We start from the raw sequence: 26,255 nt of genomic DNA, 5'->3' as shown, positions 1-26,255 counted from the left end.
TGCAACTTCAAAGAGACTTCCTGTTTTTCTATATAATGAATTATATATTCATTTAGGCTATGTATAGAGCTAATTAATTAAATTTGTACATGTATTTCACAGTAATTTCATCTTGGTTCTTATGAAACCTAAATCTTAATATGAAATCAATAAGCCTTCAATTATTCACTTCCACTGATGGAAAATCAAATTAATTCACACTATATAAACACGATAAATGTACCATATATTGCATATAAAGTCAATACCAAAATAAAGTTGTGTGCACTTAGTTGTGATTAACAGCACATTGTGCAAATAATACTTAGGATTCATACAAAGAATTTATCCAAACAACATGAACAAGTCAAGGGGAAGACCCTTTTTGGCCAAAGTATGACCAAATTTCTGTAGGAAAATTAATATATGTTTCACTAATTCAGTGCTAGTCAGTCAATGTTCAGTCATCAAAACAAAATGATAAGGACTAAATTCAGCCAACACACTATTAATGCATCCCATGTACATGTACTCACCAATGTCAGAAATTAAAGAGTCCATTCAGCCTGATTTACAAGAGTTGACCATTCATGGTATGGGCTCTTTTTAGATAGAACCCAAAGTTGCTGTATAATTCCTCTTAAAACCCTACCCCAATAACAAATTTCTATTGGTGTATGGTTAATGGGTATCTCCTTTCTGACTGGTCTCCTCTATAATATTTGAATGACTTATAGCGAATCACACATGTATCTTGTTTAACATACATGTACATGTATGAACATTTCGACTGCAGTAGATTTCAAAGCAAATGAAAAAATATGTACTTACTTCTGCACCTCAGACACTGTTTGTACAACCCCCATATGAAATCTCCACATTCGTCACACCATGTGGGATTGGATAAATGTTGCAGAACGAAATCGTGTCCTTTAGTCTTGAGCTCTGAATGCTGTCTGTGGAAGTGGGCCATCTCAAAACCTTCACCCATCTGGCCATCGTCTTCCAAAGCATGATCAGCACTTTTACTTTTTCTCATGGGAGACTTTGAGCCCCAACCGAACAGGCTTTCTGACAGTCGGGCAAAGCCCTGTTTGAAAACACCAAACATATCAACCGGGTTCTCCTCCTCGTCATATCCATCACCATTTTGGAGAACCCTGTTGGTGGTTGCTTCCTCCATGATTATACGAAAACAGAAACGCTCAAGGGGATCCGTTGCCATGTGTCTTTACTGAACTAGCCATGACCGACTAGTGTCCTGCAAAGGATAAGTAAATTAACATTAAACAATTGTAATAACATTCAAAACAAACTTACATTTTTACAAACATGTACTAAGAAGCGTGTATAATTTGTAAATAATACACTATACATATATATATATATATATATATATATTGTCAAAGTTTTAAAATCATCTTTAATTGTTACTCCATTTGATGTTAAGTACTTGCAAAAATAAAATTAACACTAATCTGAAGACAATTTATAATCAGGAAAAAAAAACTGATTATTCAGGATTTATCATGAACCAACCAAGACAGCCATCATTAAGAGAATATTATTCAAAAAGACAACGAAGTTCCATTTATAAACTATGAAGAAGGTACCCGAAAATGACTTCAACATAAACTATTTCAAATTTTCAAAAATTTGCATAATATCTAATGTATTGAATCATAATCATGATAATGAACATGTAAAATGTACTAGATTTATAAATTGCGGTTTTAATTTCAAATATTTGCGATTCATTCTGGATTAAACAAACATGTACAGACAGTAAATTCAGTAAAATTGTAAATTTGACTAACAGAGGATTTCTGCATGAAATGATATACAAGGTAAAACACAAGTCTCATGGCACTCGCAAATAGTTTTAAGGAGGATGTGCATTTTAAATATTTGAAAAATTTTGTAATTGAAAGAAATTTTCATATACAAGCTTAAAAAAGAGGGACGAAAGATACCAGAGGATAGTCATAGATTGAAAATAAACTGACAACGCCAAGGCTAAAAATAATATGAAACGAGTGACTGGTGAGAAATAATGATTATCCAATTTTTGAACCAATGGCAATGCATGTATATATCATAAACTACGTCTTCTGTGCCAGATTTTATCATTTTTTTAAACATTCATATCGTATAATCGTCAAAAAAAAAATATGTCTGTTATAATATGAAAATATGGCAGCTAACTTAATTGTCGTGTTTTGAAGCCGTAGATTATTATAGTAAACAATCAACAAAGGAGCATTGATATTGAGCATGTGTAAAACATTTACAATATGATAATAGTTTATTTCAATGACAGGTACATGCATATTGCGATTACTGTATTTTTTCGAGAAAGGTCAGGCTTAGTTCACTGCATATGGAAAACATAGCAGCGAATTGTTTACTAGAAGCAAACAGTTAAAAAAGTACAATTCTTCTAAATTAGTCAGCTAAGAAGGTAACTTAAAAAGTATATCATACAACTACAGGTATTATATATTCAGATAGTATGCAATTGTACCAAAGATGGGTCTGATCACTTGCAATGTAATTGATTAAATTACAATTACTTTGTCAGTTGTACAATTAAATTAAATTAATGATTACAATTTTCTCAAAGTATCTGATTAAATAAATGATTACATTGGCAAGTCACGATTACATCTGATTACAATGATTTTAAAAATAATCCATCTGAAAAATGAAAATGAAAAAAGACACCTTAAGCTTGTACTTTAAAAAGTTTTAACAAATATCACTGACTAAACATATTCACTTCAAGGTTTGCAAATGTGACTTTGAATAAAATATACATTGTATCCTCTATTAAACATGTTAAATAGCTTACTTATAATTTTTGGTCACTTTTGTGATTTGTGGGTATTTTAGTAGACTAGTGAACGAATGATAATGGTCAATAAAATTCAGCTCTGGTCTATAATGTTCATGTTTTTATATATATTCATTTTTTAATATCAAATGACCATACATATAATTATATAGTACATGTAATTATTAAGTTCATTCACTATTTAAGACAAGATTTGTATTTTGTATTTTTTGTGTTTTAAAGCCACTTTTAAGCACTGCATTTAGGGTTTTTCATTGCGGCCAGATTTTATTAGCGGAAGAAGCCAGAGTGCCTAGAGAAAACCACAAACCTTTGAATGGAAAACTGACAATCTGAGTCAATTAAGATTGGAGTCGAGTGCATTCACATGAGTGGGGTTCAATTCAAACTCACAACCACAGTGTTGTCACTAGCTAGTGATTACAGTAGTAACTACCTTAATACTTATAGACCACTCGGCCACCGAGGCCCCCATTGAAGACAAGAAAGAAGATTCATGTCTGTTTAAGGATGTTCGCTGCTCAGTTTCTAAATAAATAACTTTTCATAAAACTAGTATGTACTAATAGGGAATAAATTGAGGAATTAAAAAAGCAAAAAAAATATAGGGGTCCGTGTGCTTGTTTTCGAGATATAAGCCATTGGAATTTTGGCGGGAAAATGTTCTCTCTTGATTTTTCATAGCTTTATCATTGACCAGTTAAAGTTCTCAAATACTATTAAAAAATAAATAAAATTTTATAAGACTTTTACAAATGACTTATAATTATACAGTCGGAAACCCGGTTGAAATAGAACAAAAGAATCGAAGCTCTTTGTTAGAAAAGGCGATAAATGTGTACTCTATTGTTTACTATAGTGACAAAATTTTTGAAAGTTAATAGAAACAAACAAAATTACAATTTTCTTCTCAATTACGAGGTGTTTTATTTTAAAAACACCATTTGCATAAGTTTTCTATTTATCTAGTAAATAGTTAAGCAGAACAATTAGATTTCAAGTCGACAACATGAGTATCTTTCAAGTTGGATGAAGAAAATGCATAACCTCCGATTTTTTGGAAAAAATTACCACGGATGGAAAACATATTAATCTATCAGTTCAAAAATTTTCGTGTCTGCCCTTCCATTATGTGACTCAAGAAAAATTCCAAAAAAATGGGTAACAATTGTATCGAAAAGAGAAAATCGAGTGCACCTTTTTATGTTGGGGCGTGTTTTTGAGTTGAATATTTTGTCTTGATTTCGTACAAAGTAAGATTATTTCATACATCGTCTCGCTTCAGATTCTTTTATTTTTATATATCAAAGCTACAGATTGACTTTATAACACAAAAAAATAACAGTACTAAAAGATGAAACATATGGGTCAAGTGAAATACCTATCTAATGAGTCACAAAAACAGAGAAGGTGTGTTCGAATAGCTTTTTTTTTCACTGAAAGTACTTGACGACAGTCTTTCAAGTTGGATAATGAAAATGCATATCTTTGAAAAAATATAATTTTTTGTGTGTGAAAACGAGGGTTTATAGTCTTTATACACTAAAAAAAATCTAGTCTGCCCTTCACGAATTTTTAATTAGAATTTTTTTAAATGTTTATGAATTTTCGAAAATTCCACCTGACAACCGATCAGACAATAGTTTTAAGTTGAATCAATGTAGACAAGATCATCTACTGATGCCCATTAGCTAGATGATACATTTGTCTTTTAAAATACAACTGACATATAAGGATCGTAATGGTGCAAGGTGGATAAATTTATTGGTTTTCATGAGCAAAATTGGTAGCGTGTCATCCCTACAATGGCTTCCATTTCTACGATTGTGAAAATGAACTGGCGTAATGGGGAGATAATTCTGACGAAGTAGAAACCTGACTGTATACATATAAAAGATTTATAAAAAGAAAAATGGGGGTTCATGGGGAAATTTTTTTAAGGCATTCAAATGAATAAAACTAGAGGACTCCGAAAATCTGACAAAAATTCCAAAACATGACAAGCAGACATCCTTAAGTGCAAGCTGAGTTTTACATATAGTTTGCTTCCTAACACATAAGTATCACAAGTTCATTTGAACCTTCATATAAGATCAGTGCATTAAGAAACCACACCTATGTCATATACATGTATGTGGTAATATTTTCAATTTATTAACTTTGGCAAAGGAATAATTAAACAAATATGCCATAAATTGTCTTTAAATGTGTCACCATAAAAACAAAAACAATACAACCATTTAGGCAACAATCAGGATCATCAAAATATAAGTACAAGTACTTGTTTTAGACCAGTAAAAAGAAGCTGACACACTAAATGATGCTCCAGGAACTGAACATTTATTGAGAGAAAACATTTCATTTCAAGGGTTTAAAATATCATTATGCTTCGGGGATAAACATGTACTTTAATTGCAAATTTTTCACCTGTATGTTACAATTGATACTAAGTGGTATGTAAAACTGAGACAAACTGAAACTAGATGTTTCTAAAATGACACAAATGGTCCCTCTTGCAAAGAAAGCTTTAAATTTTATAAAATAAATCAGTGAAGCAGAACCAACCGTAAACTTGATCTGAACTCATCAAAGTAGACTCACATGTATATATACTTAAGATCAGCTCCAATCTAATTAAAAACCGATCTCTCATCGCTCCTGTTTCTGATATGTCGCGTGGGAGATCTAACGAAACCGGCTTTGAGGTCACATGTGAGTGAACTAAAAGTTATGAATTTATAATGATATGTAAATGAGTTGACGACCTATTAATAAGCCAATCAAAAAAGTTTATGAATTATTTTGACTGACGATTTTGTCGTAAATAAAATGAGTTACATCCCTTTACCTTACGTTAAACTTTCAAGATCGTGGAAGACTCAATTTCATTGGTCCAAAAAGACACACCTACGAGGTCACTCACATGTGACCTCAAAGCGGGTTTCGTTAGATCTCCCACGCGACATATCAGAAACAGGAGCGATGAGAGATCGGTTTTTAATTAGATTGGATCAGCTCTTTAGATAAAAGTTGCAGAATGACAGAAAAGGGTAAAACTATAAAGTGGCTGGGTGCATATAAATATTCAATATTCTATTTTACACTTAGAATAAAAACAACTGTTACAGTCTAATTAAAAAATTGACAAAACACCCATAAGCTTCTTCCCTTCAAAGTTCTATATAACTATATATATAGCTATAATTCCAATCAAGAAAAAATCAAGTTACCACCATGAAACCATTTTCCTCAATTTTCTATTTATTTATTGTACAAGTATGTCACATGATTAGACTTTTGACCCAAAAATCGAAAGCTTCTCTCACTTCCCTATATCTTCTTAATGTACCTTCATACGTTTCATACCTATCATGTAAGAGATACTCTGGTTATCATCATCCAGAGAGCTATTCTTTTTATAAAAAGTACATTTTAACTTTTTAACTTGCTCCTAAATTTCATTCTTTCTGGGAACCATTATAAATGAGGAAGTGTGCTAAAGACTGTACAATGTACACCTAAATATGTATATGCAAACAGGGCTCACACTACTTCAGAATCATAGGGAGAAGTGACTAAATATGTATATGCAAACAGGACTCACACTACTTCAGAATCATAGGGAGAAGTGACTAAATATGTATATGCAAACAGGACTCACACTACTTCAGAATCATAGGGAGAAGTGACTAAATATGTATATGCAAACAGGACTCACACTACTTCAGAATCATAGGGAGAAGTGACTAAATATGTATATGCAAACAGGACTCACACTACTTCAGAATCATAGGGAGAAGTGACTTATCTATTTGAAACTGAGAGTCTGAGAGGGCGAAGTTCTTGTTTGCTCGCTGCGTTATGTTTGGTTTTTACTTCTACTATAATCATGATAAACAAAGGGCTTTCTGCATCTTTTTTTATATTGTTCAATTTGAGCAAAAACTGGAAGTGGAATTGACTGCATGAATAATTTACAAACTGATGAATACTACAAAATCTTTAAAAGCAGATGTACCACACACGGACATGTCTAAAACTATTTTTAGCACTGATAGGCAGTATGGAATAGAATATTCTCTTGAAATTACTAAATTTTTACTCTTGAATTGAATTTTTACTCTACATGTATAAATAGACTGTGATACGAATGTGTTTTATATGTGTGTAAATTGATTATACATGTACTTGACATTATATATATATTTTTTAATGATAATTTACAAGTAGTGTAAATAATAAAACACCTACATGGAGCCTGTCATTAAGCACGTATTTCTGAATTTGAAAGATTTTCTGTACCAGTTAAAGTGTCTCTGAAAGATGTGTTATACAATACAAAGGAGTAAGTTCGGTAAGTGCCATATTTGGCCCCAATTATAAAGTTCATGGTTACAAGACAATAATTGTTTCAAGTTGCCTTAAAGACATGTGAAAAAGTTAAACAGAGCTGTTTTTGTCAAAGTTTAATTCTAACACAACGATTTTTACATTCCAAAACGGTCAAGATAAGGGATTTTGGTGAAATTTGACAAAATCAGCGGGATTTCAACCAAATAAAGGACCAGGAAACATAGAGCGCAGGCGTCGACAAGCTTAATATTCAAATAAGACATGTTAAATGTCTTCACAAACATTATTTTAAATGATCTTTGTTGTCGACGTATGCGCTCTATGTTTCCTGTCAAATAATCTTTGGAAATTTACCCATTTTCATTGATTTTTTCGTGAAAAATCAATATGAGTACAACTTGTGACGTCATAAAGAAACGCAGAAAAGTAAAATTTTAAACAAAATGGCTTATATCCTATCTAGTCAATGTATTAGCTATAATTTATCGTGATATTGGTCAATAAATCCGAATTTGAAATTTACGCTAAAAAAGTGGGCCATTTTAGGACCTTATCGAACATACTCCTTTCTGCATCTTCAAACATTTCTGGGGAGAACACTGCAGATACACCAATATTGTATACACTGTACATTTTGTACATGCCTGATGCATGATTTTTTATTATCAATTGTTTTTGGCTTTTAATAATTAGCTTTCAGTAAACATGAGTACTCTTAAATCACACTTTCTTGTTAATTTGAATGTTGATACAATTTGTAATGCTTTTTTGATATTCAATGTTTACTTAATATCTTGTCTCTCTATTTTTAATATATACAAGCTTTGATTTATAAGTGTTTGGTTTGACCATAAATTTTCACTTCTGTTCTATTTACTACAATGTATGAACAAAAAACATATTTTTAGTTTGTAAAAAATATTTCTATTTTCCATTTATTTTGTATAACTTACATGTACAACAAAATTATTTTATTTATCTGTGTACATTATTCTATTTGGCTGCATTTTGTTCAATTTTGTTTTCCTGAAATTGTTAACATGTAACCCCTTATTTTAATGATTTTCCATTGTGTCATAAGGGCAAAGGTTGGTACCTATTAAAACATTTTAACCTGCTGCGTTTTCCTGTTAGGAATCTGATGTTCAGTAGTTGTCATTGTTAATGTGGTTCATACATTTATAAGTGTTTCTTGTTTTTTATATTGATTATATATAAGCATGACAAGATTTCAAGAAAAGGCATTGATTTTAAATAATTAGAGGTGTGTAGCCTTTAATGTGTAATGCAAACTTTTTCTACCACTCCTTTTTAAACAACATTCCTTCATTGTAATTTTACCATTTGAACATAAAATCATACAGTATATCTATACAGAGACCCAGAATGACCTATCACCTAACATTAATCATGTTTACTGATTTTGAATATCTCTATTATATATGTGTTATCTTTTATGGTGATCAATAATACTATCAAAATGAAAACATACTTCTCTCATTGCTTCACACTGCTTTCAGTTTCAAGTCGTTCCGAAATCACTGTTGTACATCTTTTCTGTTTGTGTGACAGCTAGTGAGAGTTATTGTATAGTTCAAAGGACACTGTTATAGGGGGTTTCACTTCTCTCTCACCTAAAATATTGACAAATATAAATCACAATGGTCAAAACAAAAAAAAACAAAATACAATCCTTATCAAACCGGAAGTGAGGAAAGGAGAGCACGTAAGTTTAATTTTTCCTGAAATTAAAAATATTGTCAACATCTACATTATTTTATGACAAATATACACAAATAACAAACAGTTTGTGATTTGAAAATACTTTTCTGAAAGTTTAACCTATTCAATCATTTGATTTATGTGATTTACAAACTGACATACTTTTTTAATGGCACGGTTTCTATTTCAGTCAAACTACCAACCAATCAGACAAAGAACACGCTTGCAATGATGATTCACAACGAATACTTCCGGTTGGAGTGTTTTTAACTTAGTTTTAATAATAATCAACTTCTTTTACATATGTACATTGAACGATGGTGAATAAAGAAACAAAATAAATCAAAATCAAGTAAAAGTCAAATACTAACGAGGACAGAGGAGGTATTCCTTGATCAAATAACAACTTCCGGTTTGCGACTTTCGGAACCTTTTTTAAATGTTCGTCTCATATTGAGAAAAGTCCAAAGACGTCACAAAGCTACGAACAAAAGGTAGTGGCTATTACGTTCAAATTACAGGGGAAAAGGGGTGACTTAGACCTGGGATTCTGGATCTCTGTTCGAAACAAATTATAATAAAACAATATGATATATCAGTAAACGCTTTGGATATTAAATTTTAAATTGATAATAAATAACAAATTCAAGTTCTTTGTTGTATATTTACTACATCTTAAATTGCTAAAGAATTTAAAACTCGAAATATTATTGAAGTAATTAGAAATAGCAATCATATTTTTCAGTAATACATAAATTTCTCTAGTTAAAATCTAAAACATTGTTACATACTATAAATCTACAAAGCGTTGCATGGTATAGATGACATCGACTGGATGAGACTATTTACTTTAGCACCATCTAATAATACTAGAGGTCACTCATTTAAAAAAAAAAAAAAAAAAAACAGTGTAAGATCACACATAGACTAGATACTTTTTCAATTAGAGTAGTGGATCAGTGGAATAACCTGTCAGATTTAACGGTGACGGCAAAGACTCTGAATAATTTTAAGTCTGCATGAAATGGCGAAAATTGGAACCTATATAAATTCATATGTTCGTGTTAAGTGTTTCAGCTGCGCACACCTAAATAAGTATTTTTTGATAAGTTTAATATATTATATATAAATATATTATATTATGAGATGAGAAATCATATACGACAATCCAAGATGAGGGGTCAGTAGAAGCCTTTGGCTTATGTATCGACCCGAAGATAAAGGTATAAAGGTATAAAGGTATATACGGACCCTCAGAGTTGTTGCAAGGTTTTTTAATGCACAGAGAGCGTGGCACCCTCTCTTGACGCCGGGGGCATCAGATTAACGTTCCCATTCCGACCGAACGTGATGATACGTATACTTGTACCTCCCGCTTTTGCAAGGGGGAAGCAGACCATATATATACTATTCACTAGTTCCACTTTGGGGATTGGCAGATGCAAGCCGGGAAGAAGGACAGGAATTTTGGACTGCAATTACATGGTTCAAGTGGATAACGTTGGAAAAGGGGATTGCTATGGCCGTACAACAGATTGCTTTGAGACGTCTCACACACAGTTTTGATTTTTTAAGGGGTCTTATCGTACCAAAACGCCATGGCACTGCAGATGTGTTCCCCTAAAACCCTCAGCATGGGTTCGACGGTGGGAGTATAGATAAATTGTCGTATCCTTATTACCCTTGGTCTCAATTCGTATAAACATCTCTCAAAACATCTATTGTTGAGTAAATGTGCTGTTCTATTGATGCTAAAAAATCTTTGTTTTTTATAGCTACACTGGCTCTGTTTTTTTTTTCATTTTATTTCCTCCAAACGTTTACTTTTCTACCAAAAAGTACTTCTGAGTCTTAATTACTACTTACTAAGCAGCATTGATCGTATGTTGACAAGACAAGAAAACATTTATATCGATTACAACAAAGAAAAGCCATTCATCAAAAGTATGAGTAAGTTGAGGGAATTGTATTTTTTTAACTGAAACATAGGTGCAGATCTATGTTACATCTTTGCAACAATACGTGTACTACATAGAAGCATATATGAGGAAACAGAATGGATTGTATAAAATTCGGTTAATGGACTATACAGCAGCCACAACAAAAGCAACATATGTTTCTAAGGTATATATATAGAATTAAATTAGTTCAGGGTGTGTTATGATAAAGCGAATATGATTATAAGAATAAAGAAAAAGTACTGCAAACTTTTTCACGAACATTTTTGAAATAATTCAAAACGATTTATGGTAGTATTGATGATTTTTATAGTATTTATGTGTCATTGTTGTTATAATATTAATAATGCATAAAAAAATACATTTATATATGTTTGTAATGATCAAGAGACAAATTATATATCAGGATTGTGTCGTAAGCTAAAAATACAGAGATAGAAGGGATATAAAAAGTCATACGATTGAAGATAGTTTTATGCTGATTAATATTTCGTGTTTATATCGCTTGGTTTTTTGTTTGTTTGTATGCTTGTTTTGTTCTTTAAGAGTTTGTGAAAATGTCAAACCTATGGTAACTCGATTCAGAACTCGGCATTGTTGCATGGACACTTGCCTATTATACATTGTATACGATACGATGTCTTTTTTAGCTCACCTGGCCCAAAGGGCCAAGTGAGCTTTTCTCATCACTTGGCGTCCGTCGTCGTTAACTTTTACAAAATTCTTCTCCTCTGAAACTATTGCGCTAAACTTAACCAAACTTGGCCACAATCATCATTGGTTTATTTAGTTTTAAAAAATGTGTCCGGTGACCCGGCCATCCAACCAAGATGGCCGCCATGGCTTAAAATAGAACATAGGGTTAAAATGTAGCTTTTGGCTTATATCTCTGAAACCAAAGCATTTAGAGAAAATCTGACATCGGGTAAATTGTTTCATCAGGTCATGATCTATCTGCCCTGAAATTTTCAGATGAATCAGACAAACCCGTTGTTAGGTTGCTGCCCCTAAATTTGTAATTTTAAGGAAATTTTGCAGTTTTTGGTTAGTATCTTGAATATTATTATAGATAGAGATAACTTGTAAACTTCAATAATGTTCAGCAAAAAAAAATCTACGAATAAGTCAACATGACCAAAATGGTCAGTTGATTCCTTAAGGAGTTATTGCTCTTGATAGTAAATTTTTGTAATCTTTTACAAAAATCTTCTGTGAAACTACTAAGACAAATTTAACCAGACCTGTCCACAATCATCATTATGGTATCTAGTTTAAAAATTGTGTCTGATGACCCCAGTCGCGCAAACCAAGATGGCCCACATGGCTAAAAATAGTACATAGGGTAAAATACCGTTTTTGGCTCATATCGCTGAAATCTAAGCATTAAGAACAAATCTGACAGAATAAATTTGTTCATTAGGTCAAGATCTAAATGCCCTGAAATTTTCAGACCATTCAGGCAACCACGTTTTGGGTTGCTGCCCTTGAATTGGTAATTTTAAGAATTTTTTTCAGCTTTGGGTTATTATCTGGAATATTATTATAGATAGAGATAAACTATAAACAGCATAATGTACAGAAAAGTAAGACCTAGAAATAAGTCAGCATGACCAAAATGGTCAATTGACCTCTTAAGAAGTTATTGCCCTTTATAGTCATTTTTTAACAATTTTCATAAATTTTGTAATTTTTTACAAAATATTTTCCACTGTAACTACTATGTCAAGTTCATTAAAGATAGAGATAATTGTCAGCAGTGAGAATGTTCAATAAAGTAAGATCTACAAACACATTACTATCACCAAAACACAATTTTGTCATGAATCCATCTGTGTCCTTTGTTAGATAAGCACATAGACCAAGGTGAGCGACACAGGCTCTTTAGAGCCTCTAGTTTGGTTTTGTCGGGGTCTTTGGTCGATATACCCGCATCTGTTTTTATTCATAGCATTAAAGCCAATAGCTGAATTATAAATATACATACCTCCTTATATGTCTGTAGTCTTATACCTTGCTGTCACTCTTCGTATTTTTTATATGGCATACTGTTGCGTTATATGTACATCTTATTTGTAGTTATTTTTATTTTTGACTTCATGAATTTATAATTGATTGAAATAAAAAGGGTTCAGTATTTGAAAAGTTATATATATATATAAGCCATGTATATATATATATACATGGCTTTATATATATACATGGCTTGAATCGTGTAAATGTACATGGTATCAATTCAGGAACATTATGAAGTTCATATATATCAATACTGTATTTCAAATCCAAGCGTTTAGTTTTCATTGGGGAATTTTGTCTTGACAGATTTATTCAATTGAATTTATAATCTAATAATTAAATTTTGCATGGTTGCAACGCGTCTTATGATTGGCTGACAGTGTTTTGTCTATCAGCTCAAAGATACAATTTTGTCATGTGAACGAAATGTCATCAACGTTTTTTTCATGATTTACTCCGGCTTAAAACGAATATTAGAATTAAATTATAGGGAATGACTGTGATTTTTTTTTTTCGTTCTATTTGTTATAACATAAAAAATGTGGTGCACACTTTAAAATAACCTGATACGCGGGTCATTTAGTGTGCAACACGTTTTTTATGTTATATGTTTAATTGATCCAACATATTGTGTACTATACATATATGGATATCTATTTTTCTTTTTGGGCTGCTTGTTTGTTATCTATATCAACCACACTTGCATTAAAGTGCATTAGTATTTAAAAAAAAACACATATTATAGATTCTTTATCTACATATTCTTTAAGAACTTAAATAGTATTAATCATTTTTTTTTAATATATATCATTGGTTTTATTGTAATATGAAAGTTTATTGTTTACTCTTTATAGCAAAAGTGAAATCAATTGTCGTTTAGGGTGTACATAACGTAAAATCTGAAAATATTCTGAATTATATGCTCTAATAGGAACAAAATAACAACGGTGTTCGATTTAAATTTATTTAATCACATGTAAATACGCAAAAAATATAATTTCTTTTATTTAACCTCACTTTATGCTCATATTGAACAATGACCTATACGACAACACATACAACAAGTAAACAATATATAGATATAAGAAGATGTAATAAAAGGGCCAATGAGACAACTTTCCATCCAAGTCACAATTTATAAAAGTATACCATTAAAGGTCAAAGTACGGTCTACTACACGGAGTCTTGACTCACACCGAACAGCAAGCTGTTCTATACATTATAAAGCACTCATGAAATATAGCTATAGCATCTTAATTTGATTTCATAACGTTCCATACACCCATACACGAGTATCTATACTTTGAAATAGTACTCTAGATCGAATAGGATAGTACACATGTATATATCCAATAAAACTGTTAGACTAAACCCGTAAGTTACCGTAAGTTTTAAAGAAAGGCGACACATATACCAAAGGGACATTCAAACAGTTTAAAACATAAACACATTCAAAACATAACATTCGTATGCAAATCTAGATACTGTTTTGTATTAACAGATGCATGTATATACATATGCACGTACTGAGGTACATAATAATTAAAGCACCTTTGATTAAAAATCAAGAGACAATAAATGAAAATGTTATGAAAATGTTAAAAAAAAGTCATTTATAGTGCATATCATAATAAGATACCAAAGTTTAGCACAACATTTTCTACGAGAGACAGATATACTTATATTCACTAAACACAGAAAAAAACCTACAGTATATATTAACAACATCAATAAAAGGAAATATAATTTAATAGATCACCAGCATTTCTCATTCATATTTTACATATTTTTGTATATCACCTATAAATTACATTGAAGTCAGTGTATTCAAGACAGGACCAGAATAACATAAAAAGTTATAACAACTTTTAGGGATTTATATTTAAATAAAATGCTTCGCTGAGCACAGTCTAATACGACCACAGAGGTCAAACCTTTAACAGTTGGGGCAAATTTGGACACAATAGTCATGCTTGATACTGTCTGAATTTGGATTGTGATAAAACTTTTGACATATTATAAGTTTCTGACACACAATAAATGTGGTCAAAGATCTTAAAAATCTATTCCCCAATACTATTATGCAATTGAAGATTTCTTCTTGAAATTTTTCAAAAATTCGAAATTTGAAAAATTTTGAAATAAATATGAATCCCTTAAAAATTGGACCCCCTATAAAAAAACTTTTTGAAACCCCCTTGGAGCAATAACCCCAAAATTCAATCCCAGCCTTTCCTTCGTAGTGTGGAACCTTGTAGTACAATCATACACTTACACTGTTATTATCTGGAAACTAGAAAAATATTTGTTTTTGTACCTTTTTTTAGCCCCTAATTCCAACATTATTGGGACATTTAACCCTTTCCTTTGTAAAATAGAACATTGTGGTACAATGTCAGAGAGATCCATACACTTACACACAAGTTAGTGTCTGGAAACTATAAAAAAAACCCTTGTTTTTGGCCCTTAATTCCTAAACTGTTTGCAACCCCTAAAATAAGGCCCAACCTTCTACTTGTGACCCTAAATTTTGTAGTACAATTTCAGAGCCATCGAAATACTTATACACAAGTTTATATCCTGAAACTAGAAAAATGCTTGTCTTGGGCCCCTTTTTGGGCCCATTATTCGTAAACGGTTGGGACCATCATCCTCAAACGACGACGACGACATCATACCATAATAACGTAAACGATCCCAAATTTTTTTTGCGGTCGTATAAAAATAGCACATGTCATTTCTATGTCTAATAGAAATTTAAAGAATATTGGTATTATAAAAAAAAATCAACGAAAGTTAAGGAACAGCGCTTGTATTGCTGTCCATCATCTCAACGTCACTGAGTCATTCTTCTTTTGATATTGAGATCAATAAATGCTGTTCCTTGGATAATCCTTCATTTTCCTTTTGGTTTATCATTCCATTCCCATTTCATTAAATCAAAATATCTGAAAAGAACAAGACATGATCCAATTACTTTTTTTTACATATAACCAAGGGAAGTTGTCTTAAATTGCATTTTTTTTTTTTATTATTGTACAATTTAACCAATGTCTGATTTTTGTTGTGTCTTTATATTTTATTTGTCGGTTTACATTTTGCTCCAAATTTTTCAAGTTCTGTCGGATGAAAATACTTGCAATATCAACTTTTTTTTTTTCTACTTAGTAGTAACACTAACTAATTACGAGGAAGTTAAATTAAGAGAATCTCAAATGAATGTTAATGTATTATTTGTTCTAACGAATACACAATCAGATAGAACAAACTATTATCATCATTATTATGCCAATACTATTGCTTCTCACACATGAAGAAATCTTAGGATCAAACCTTTTCTAAATGGTCAGTGATTTAAGTATATACATAATTACGCACTGTTCAGTAGACATTCAAAGCAACTCAAAAGTAATACTTTGAAATTAATTGAGGTATCATGACTTTCCAAACATACCTTTTAAATTCATTGTCTAACCACTCCTTATGTAAAAGTTTTGTTACCCATGATTCTGGTAAGGCTGACATTCCAAGTTTACATCCCAGTAGCCCGCCTCCAACACAGGCATTGGTATCTGCATCGCCACCCTAGAAACAATTTAAGGTATTAGTATAAAAGATACACAAAAAGTGAATATATTCATGTTCTTTACTGTTTACTACAAATATAAAGTTGTTATCAAATCTATAATTTACACGTGTTTCATGTTCGATTAAAAATCTAGCAATGCAGTTTTATAATGTAAGCCAAATATTGAAAAACCATGCATTGGTGGCCTTCGGCTATTTTTTATGCTCTTCGGTCGGGTTGTTGTCTCTTTGACACATTCATTATTTCCATTCTCAATTTTATACTGTATAATTGAATAGTTTACCCCACTTTCGACATATATTGTAAATATATCCTCTTTAATTGATGGAAATTCACGTTTTACCTGAAGCATGACTTTTGTGATTGCCTTCCGAAAATCGCTCTGCTTTAATGCCCAAAATCCTGCTCCCATAGTTTTGTACGTGTAACCAATTTTCTTGGATTCATCTAGATTTAATTCCTTAATCTTTTCACATTCCAAATAAAACAATAAGTCTTTCTTTTCTTCGTCAGTTTCTAAGCATTTGGATGCATGCTCATAAGCTTCGTTTATTACGTCTTTGACTTTGAAATGACCTTTTTTGTCTTTGTGATTTCCTTGCAACATTGTAGCTATGGCAACAGATACTGCCACTGATGATGCTTGACATCTAGAAAGAAAACATAATAAAGGGAATGATGTTCTTTACATCAGATATTTTTTCTTTACTATGAATAATCTTAAGCAATGTATGGATCAGTACAAAGAAAACTTAAATGCAAATTAAATAACTTACAGAAATAATTGTTCCAGCTAAAAGATAATGCCACACCACACTCATATCAGTACTGATTCGCAAAACTTTGAAAACTTTATTAGATATTTTCCTAATCTAACAATGACTTGAGTTACTAAATCATTGACTGTATGTACGTACAGAATTCATACTAACAACAAAATTTCCTCACTTTCTGCACACGTAATGTTTAGCGTTGTTCTTCAATTCGTGGTCTTTAATTTTTCAATATCTGTGTAATTCATACCGGTAATGTTCTTCTATCCTTTTATAAACACTATATGCAAATAAAAGCAAAAGTCTTATTGTTTTCGTTTCTATCTTAATAAAAGCAACTTCACCTTGGATCATAATGCGTAGTTTTTGTAATTTCTATTGCATTCTTGACAACCTCATCCGTATTCCAGTAGTTATGTACACCAACAATTGAGGTCCTCATCACAGCACCATTAGATGCAACCTGTTTACCTTGGTGTTCCCAAATTGCACGAGCAGCCTAAAATGTATAAAAGGAAGAAGGTGTGGTATGATTGCCAATGAGACAATTGTCCATCAGAAATCATATGACGAAATAAAGTTATTTCATCGACATATACTACTTCGGTGACCTCTTCATAGTTTCTATTTCCTAGACTTTTAAGCATGATCATAGTTGTTCATTTTGTTTTTGATTTTATTGTCCGCTCTCATGAAGTTTAAAAAAAGATTTGAAAGTTGATAAGTCTTGTTTTATTAACCAAACTGCATAATCAGTACATGGGAATAAGAGCTTGGAAAGAGATACAATGAGACATTGAAAGAAAGAACTTGTACACTGGAAGAAAATGAGTGGAATAAAAGGGAAAGGAAATAAGTGCGAAATACCGATAGAAATGAAGTTAACAAGTTAAATGGACATTCGCTTCTCAAAATGGGATTTATTTATTTATTTTCAAATACCTAAAACGTGACATTTTCCTATACATTCAAGAGAACTGACTTAATTTGTGCACGTTACCTCTTCTGGATCTTTTAGATAATCAGGATATGCTGTTACTTTTGCTGTTAAAGTACCTATACCCAATCCACACCAATCCTTCAGTTCTTTATATCCATGCTTTACCCAATTTGTTAATTTGACTGTAAAGTCACTTAGGTCCACCTAGAAACAAATATTGGCGTATGTATATACTTTTCATTCATGAATATTTAATCAGTATATTATTTTTATTATGCTTTCTTATTAATTTATTTATACATGGCCGCCAGGCTTCATAAGCTACATTGGTGCATGGTATTCGGCTGTTATTTGCTTTATGGTCGGGTAGTTGTGTCTTTAAAACATTCCCCATTTCCATTCTCAATTTTACAATTCTTAACGTGGAGAGCTAACTGCGACTTGGGCGGAGGGTTGTCTCCTTGGCACTCATACCTAATCTTCTTAGTATATATATATTGAGCTTTTATTTTTGCCATTTGATAAGGGACTTTTCGTTTTGAATTTTTCTTGGAGCTCGGTAATTTTTGTTATTTAAATTTTTCCTGTTACAGTATTTTGCAGTGTTGCTCCTTTGTTTTCCTCTAAAAGTTGATGTGTTTCCCTGTTTTGGTTTGTAACTCGGATTTGTTTTTTTTCACAATCGATATATGACTTTTGAAAGCCGGTTTACTACTGAACATTGCCTTTATTTCAATACAGTACCGAGGTACAGTATTCATCTTATATATATATATATATATATATATATATATATATATATATATATATATATATATAGGAAGGTTCTAGGAAGATGTGGTACGAGTGCCAATGAGACAACTCTCCATCCTATTCGCAATTTATAAAGGCACTGGCTACGGTTACATGGAAATGTAACAATAATAAAAATATTATTGTTACATTGGAGACTAAATGCCGGAATGCAAAGTCGGATAAGGAACCGATTAATTACGAATGTAACAATAATTATTGAGGCTACGGTTACATTGCGTTATTGTTACATGAAAAACAGCAATGTACGCTCGATTTATTAAACTTAAATCTTCTATAGTTTAACGGTTGCCTTAATCTTGCATATGTACGAAATAATACTTGTAATAATGATAAGTAATAAATATTATCGATTAACAAATGGTGTTTAAATTGGTTTTTTTAACGTATAAATGGTCACGTTTGGTGTTTTAAAGATACTACTTTAGATAAGTAGTGCCAAAGGCGAAAATATAGTCCAATGGTTTGTTGTTGAGAACTCGGGCTGAGAAAAGTGTTCACTTTAGTTTAAGTATTTAACTGCACACCTACTCGTATAACTGTCATTTTACTTTACACAATGGATGAAGAGATTCCTGTGACCAATTTTGTTTTGGGTGAACAATTTAAAACTTGGGATTCGTTTGAAACAAAACTGAAACAATATCAAGACACAAATTTCATTCAGCTATACAAACGCAGTTCTAAAAAAAATGATTCATCTATAGCAAAGTTTGCTAACTGTGAAGTAAAATACTGTGAACTTCTGTATACATGTATCCACGGAGGACGTAATGTCGTTTCAAAATCAGATGGAGCTCGTCCAAACCAAAGGTAAGTTAAGTTTAACCTATAAACGAATATCAATGGGTCATTATATTCATGCGAGATTGCGTCGTTGGATTGCCCAAAAAGTACGAAGAGAGTCATGCCGTTTCTTAAAAGACGACCAAAGGAAAAAGAAGAAGGTAAATAACTTTAAAAAAAAAATGGACAGTTGATGTACCCCCAGTTTTTGATAGGGTTCGTGTTTCTTAGTCTGTAGTTTTCCATGTTGTGTTTTTTGTACTTTTATTTGTATGTTTGCCTTTTTACTTTTTAGCCATGGCGATGTCAGTTTGAATAATGGAAAATAATTCACTATTTATTAGTATTTGATGAACTTTTGACTTTTGACTTGCATTTTTATAATTTATTGTTTTTTTCAGCTATGCTAAGTTGGATACTGAAATCCGAGGTAAACCTTACATCCGTAATGGACGGCAATGTGACCATACTGAAAGATGACATAAAACTACATCACATGCTTCCAACCAAAATATTAGATGAGAATATAAACATTGCTAGAGTGAAAAAGTATTTCTCACCGGAAGCAAGGCAAACATTAAAGGTTGCCTTATCATCAAAACGGGATATCGCAGAATGGAACTGTACAGTGTGTGATACGGACGTTCACAGTGCGGCATCACTGGTGTGTGATGGCTGCTTGGAGTGGTTTCACCAAAAATGTGTCGGACTTAGAAATGCTCCAAAAACCACTTACTGGATATGTAGAAAATGTCATTGCAAATAAATAATTAAAGAATTTATATTTAATAATTGTATGTATTGTAAATATAAAATAAATGTCTTTTTTATTATCTTGTACATTTTAATAGACCCATCGTATATTGCTGTTTTTCATGTAACAATAACGCAATGTAACCGTAGCCTCAGTAATTATTGTTACATTCGTAATTAATCGGTTCCTTACCCGACTTTGCGTTCCGCCATTTAGTCTCCAATGTAACAATAATATTTTTATTATTGTTACATTTCCATGTAACCGTAGCCAGTGCCATTTATATAAGTAAACCGTTATAGGTCAAGATACGGTCTTCAATACGGGGCCTTGGCTCACATAGAACAACAAGTAATAAAGGCCCCCAAACAATTACTAGTGTAAAACCATTCAAACGGATATACTAACGGTCTAATCTATATAAAAATGAGAAACGGATAACACTTGTGAACCACATCAACAAACGACAACTACTGAACATCAGATTCCTGACTTAGGACAGGTGCAAACAATTGCAAAGGGATTAAACGTTTTAATGGTACCAAACCTTCTCCCTTATCTGAAACTATAATGTATCATCACAACATAGCTTACTTACCTTTCCATCACAGTCCACCAATGATCTCATGATCAGTACCATTTGGTCACTGTCATCTGTCCAATCTCCTTCTTCCCATCTAATCCTGTGGTCATCGTCAACCAGGCTCTTATGACTGTATTCAAGTTTTTTAGCTACTGGTCCATAATGCTTGATTTAAAGAATAGAAAATAGTTTAATATTTTCTATATAAAGAATTAAAATTTGAAAATGTTATGCGTAGGCGCGGACAGACGTGCAGAGACAATAACATTAAGGAAGCTCGCTTGTCATGTTTTGGAATTTTGGTCAGATTTTTAACAAAATTTGCCCGGTGACCCCCATTTTTCTTTTTATAATTCTTTTAAATGTATTATGATAAGCTGTCTGTTAAAGTCTTATAAAATTTTAATTACTTTTTAATAGTTTTTGAGGACTTAAACTAGTCAATGATAAAGCTATGAAAAGTCAAGAGAGAACATTTTCCCGCCAAAAATTCAATGGCTAATATCTCGAAAACAAGCACGGTGACCTATATATTTTTTTTGCTCTTTTAATTCCTTTATTAATCCCCTATTAATATATGCTAGTGTTTTGAAAAGTTAATTACTTTGAAACTGAGAAGCCAGCTCCCTTAAGCGATCCCCAGTATACAGAACCAGATCAGTGATGTGCGATGCCAACAGTTTTGAAAAAAAAAATACAAATAATTAGTGTTAGCGCAGATGTTACTAAAAGGACCAAAGAGAGAAGCAACTGCCGGAAAATGAACCAGAAATACGCAAAGATACGCATGTCAAACCATGTATGGAACTTTTACGGAATCGAAACATTTCTATAAATGGAAATATTTTCAAAGCACAGCAGAGATTTTAACACCAGTGGAAGATGTCTATATGAGGTAGCAAGAATGCTTTCTTTACGTTACAGCAGAATTAATTATAGTGTGTAGGTAAAGGTGGAATCTTTAGTTAGCTTGCTTGTTAGCTTAACCTTTAAGTTATTAAGGTTAGGTATACTTCCCTCCTTTCGGAATACTAGTAGTCTAGTCCTACAGACAGATTGATTGGTTATCTGTTCGACTAGTCTACTTATAAAGGAGGGTAGATTATCTTAACTAATAATGAATTCACGGTTCAGCCAGAAAGCAAGCTAACTAAAGATACTATCTTTATCTACATACTCAATGCATTCTGCTGTAATGCAACTGCTACAACTATTCTATGGATCTGTTTTCTTTTTCTCGTGTCTGCATTTATAGAAAACTTGCCAGCACCCAGCAGCATGTAAAGCATAATTGTACAGTTTCTGCTCAATTAGTTGCAACCGGTTTTTTTTTCTCATTAAAGGTTTTAAATTGGACGTAAAGCCGCATTTATTGCGAGATAATGCAATCTAATTAAAAACCGATCTCTCATCGCTCCTGTTTCTGATATGTCGCGTGGGAGATCTAACGAAACCGGCTTTGAGGTCACATGTGAGTGAACTAAAAGTTATGAATTTATAAAGATATGCAAATGAGTTGACGACCTATTAATAAGCCAATCAAAAAAGTTTATGAATTATTTTGACTGACGATTTCGTCGTAAATAAAATGAGTTACATCCCTTTGCCTTACGTTAAACTTCCAAGATCGTGGAAGACTCAATTTCATTGGTCGAAAAAGACACACCTACGAGGTCACTCACATGTGACCTCAAAGCGGGTTTCGTTAGATCTCCCACGCGACATATCAGAAACAGGAGCGATGAGAGATCGGTTTTTAATTAGATTGGAGATAATGGATACTACAAGTGGGAAATAGCCGTGGAACACAGATATTCCATAACGTTCAAACAAATCCTGATGGCATCCGTACAACGCTAAAAAAAATTTAAATAACTTAAACTTTATTGAAAGCACTTTACGCCCATGTGGGCCAATGGCTTAAAACATGATACCAAAAATACCGAACTCCAAGGAAAATTCAGAACGAAAAGTCCTTTATCAAAGGGCAAAATCCAACACATCTATTAAACGAATGGAAAACAACTGTGTTATTCCTCTATTGGTAAAGTGGAAGTGACGTTTTTACCATCACCAGTACAGCCACGGTTCCATCTTCGCTAGCCAAGGGTTACGATCCACTCCCGCTCTCTTCAAAGAAGACAAGGGTTACGATCCACTCCAGAGAGCGGGAGTGGATCGTTACCCTTTGCTAGCGAAGATTCCACGGTTCATGCATGGACAGGTAGTACATGTCAATAATAATTATATACCTTCATGAATATTGCAATTAGTCAACTTCGCACCTAACTGTTACATACCTCTTTTGCTTCCTCCTTTGTTAAAAATTCGGATAGTATACCTATAGCATCTCCAATACACCCGCCATATAAAGTACCCAATATTCTATCCATAACTTCGGGTGAAGGCTGTTCATGCTAGAAACAAGGGTTCAAAAAAATTGAATTAATTGAATCATAAATAAACTATGATAACAAAATACTACGTTTATTTTTTTCTATTGTGTGTAGGATTTCTCTTGCAAGATTTAACAGAACATTGGCGGATCCAAAGGGGGGGGGTCCGGGTGTTGGAACACCCCTTTTTGTGGCCGATCAATGCATTTGAATGGGGACATATAGCTGGAACCCCCCCCCCCCCCCTTTTATCCTGGGTTGGGAACCCCCCCTTTTTTTAAATGGCTGGATCCGCCACTGCAGAATTGAATTCATCTAGTGATTGTTATTGAAGCGAGTTTATCAGGAAAGATATCTGCGGAAAATGAACTATACTTTCTTACTTGTACTATGATATTAACATTAATGTATTAACTGGGAAAGATCGATGTTGGGGTTGTAACTTATTTTTAATTTGGAATTCAGATATCAACGATAATTGAGTGAAACCTCACTTTTTCAAGAGTGAAGCATAAACACTGTACTCGATGAAAGTCCGCTTATGGGATGAAACGAGAAACATATGTAGATTGTGAACCCGAGTTCGAGAAATCAGATAATAGTGTATAGGTCTGTATATATTGTACAAATTGGCATTGTACTCATACACTGACTTCGAGAGATACACCATTGTTTATAACGTAAACTTACATGTTTATTATCGTCGGTAGCCATTCTGAATTAATGTGCGGAATATATGAAGAACGATGAACAATATCTATAAATACACTATTGGCTTTAAGTGTGCTGACTAACAGATCAATACGTTTGACGGCATCAATTTGAATCTGATTTACACTTGTGAGCATATATTATAGATTTATACAGATTGCAGTTGATTAACATTTCTTCATTATCGTCATCAACTTTTTATCATATGATTAATTTTATTGCATGTAACGTCATTCATGAAACTCATACATATCCAGTAGGGACTTAGTTTTGTCCATGATTTCTCTTATGGTAATATACTTCAATTTATATCCCTCATGCAAAACACTGATTCTTAGCCGGCATTTGATATACTTTTGTGCTATTTGGTTTATAAGCTGTTATTTTTTTTTTTTTATTAATTTTTGGATTTTCAAATACTTTGACCTGAAGCTTCACAGAAGAAATACGCAACTGAATCAGGGAAAAAAATGGTACCATTGGTTTTGTCCTAAACATTTATGATTATAAAAGAGACAAATAAATATTAAAAGATTGCTGTCTACTGGGATTATACTTTTCAAATGAAGAAAAAGAAGCATTAAATAAATGAAACATGCTCGTTTGGGAGTTATCTAAGACGATCTTCTGAGAAGATATCTAAAACATTTTTTTTATATATAAGTGTACGCAATTACGTAAAACACAAAAACTTATTGAAGGAAGATTGCATGAAGATGAAAGCAACAATTTGTCAAATAGTTAATTTGAAATATTAAACTACAATATAATAAACATGCAATGATACCACATCTTAATTTTACATATCCCAGTAATACCTTTTAACTATAAAAAAAAAAAACCACTGACAATTAGTAAAGATAAATGATTTTGTTATTCTGATTAAGGACGCACTTATTAGTTAGTAATTATTACCCGGTCATAAATTTAGACATTCATTTAAGGTTCCTTTTTATCCAATCGTAGACATAAGGCGCGTACGGCAAACACAATTATAAGCCTTTTTATCTATAATGACTCGGAGTTTGATTTTCTATTTCTATTTCGGCAGAGCCTCGCATTTCCACGTTTCTAAGCCTCATCCTTATATCGTTGATATGTCCTGTCAATGCACTATTATTGTCTATATAGCTGTTCCTTGTAATTATACCTCTTCGGTTTAAAATGTTTGGGTTTGAGCGTTTCTCATGAAGGTATTTCCTGCCCTTTTATAAAGTGTTATTTTTAATATTGTTCCCGCGATTGTGTCTGTTACACCGCACCTTTGGTATAATAAAACCATCCTTTCTTATCATTTTTAATTTAAGATATAGAAAATTGATATGAGACCTTCATTGGGAATAAAGCCCCCTTTTTTTTTTATCCTTTTTAAGATACAGAAATCATGCTTTTGACGATTACTTTGAATGCTTTTGTGAGTTTGCTTTGAAGTGAACGATTCAACGATTACAAATATTGTATTTAATTATTAACAAACATTTCAGTTTAAGTCAACATTTGAGATTTCAACATGTTTTATTAGATAAAAATATTTGACACATTTGATTAAGATGATGCTTTAAGGGCATACGATACAGTTTTGAACCTGTATTTACAAGTTGATGAAAATTTGCATATAGGCTATTTTTTACCTGATTAAATCAAATATGTCATAAAAAATATACCTTCATGTGCTACTTTTTGAGTAAAATGAGGTCGAAATTTTGTATATTTGCTCAAAATTCAGATTTGTGTCCATATTTTCTTTTTCGAAAGAACGACGTAACTTTTTTGCTTTAAAAGATAAACACAAATTGTTTTTTGTTAAATAATCGGTAATTTCTGTATTTTATAACTATCATTAAAAATTATGCAATTTTTATTCCGAAATAACTCTATATTTATCAAATGTTCATGAATAGAGGAAAAAACGTCATTTTTTGCTGAATGTTTATTAAAATTAAAAAAATTGCGCTATTTACAGTTTTATAAAATTTGGGTCACATAATCTCCTTGCAAAATGAAACAAATTGCTATTTTAAAAAATAGGGG

The 26,255-nt window shown here is 32.1% G+C and overlaps 2 protein-coding genes across 3 annotated transcripts; one reads left to right on the top strand and one right to left on the bottom strand.

Annotated features, from left to right (window-relative positions):
* Nucleotides 1–13,829: 13,829 nt before the first annotated feature.
* LOC143078541 (ADP-ribosylarginine hydrolase Tri1-like) lies at nucleotides 13,830–24,693 on the bottom strand. 2 transcript variants are annotated; one of them, XM_076253404.1, is made up of 8 exons: nucleotides 24,204–24,658; nucleotides 23,418–23,534; nucleotides 21,133–21,282; nucleotides 18,242–18,385; nucleotides 17,586–17,740; nucleotides 16,812–17,118; nucleotides 16,334–16,464; nucleotides 13,830–15,827 (listed from the first exon to the last, which is right to left on the bottom strand). In XM_076253404.1, exons 1-8 carry the CDS (start codon nucleotides 24,225–24,227, stop codon nucleotides 15,776–15,778), a joined length of 1,080 nt encoding a protein of 359 aa, XP_076109519.1. In that variant the 5' UTR covers nucleotides 24,228–24,658; the 3' UTR covers nucleotides 13,830–15,775. The 2 variants fall into 2 exon arrangements, with proteins under 2 accessions (XP_076109519.1, XP_076109525.1); XM_076253410.1 differs by having other exon boundaries at nucleotides 15,729–15,827; nucleotides 16,381–16,464; nucleotides 24,204–24,693.
* LOC143078556 (uncharacterized) lies at nucleotides 19,413–20,534 on the top strand. Its single transcript, XM_076253419.1, has 2 exons — nucleotides 19,413–19,807; nucleotides 20,182–20,534. The coding sequence occupies exons 1-2, from the start codon at nucleotides 19,554–19,556 to the stop codon at nucleotides 20,258–20,260; spliced, it is 333 nt and encodes a 110-aa protein (XP_076109534.1). The 5' UTR covers nucleotides 19,413–19,553; the 3' UTR covers nucleotides 20,261–20,534.
* Nucleotides 24,694–26,255: the final 1,562 nt, after the last annotated feature.

The sequence above is a fragment of the Mytilus galloprovincialis genome, chromosome 1, assembly GCF_965363235.1.
Source record: "Mytilus galloprovincialis chromosome 1, xbMytGall1.hap1.1, whole genome shotgun sequence".
NCBI lineage: Eukaryota > Metazoa > Mollusca > Bivalvia > Mytilida > Mytilidae > Mytilus > Mytilus galloprovincialis.
The sequence above is the reverse complement of the archived record's forward strand: the minus strand, read 5'-3'. Positions and strand labels throughout refer to the sequence as shown.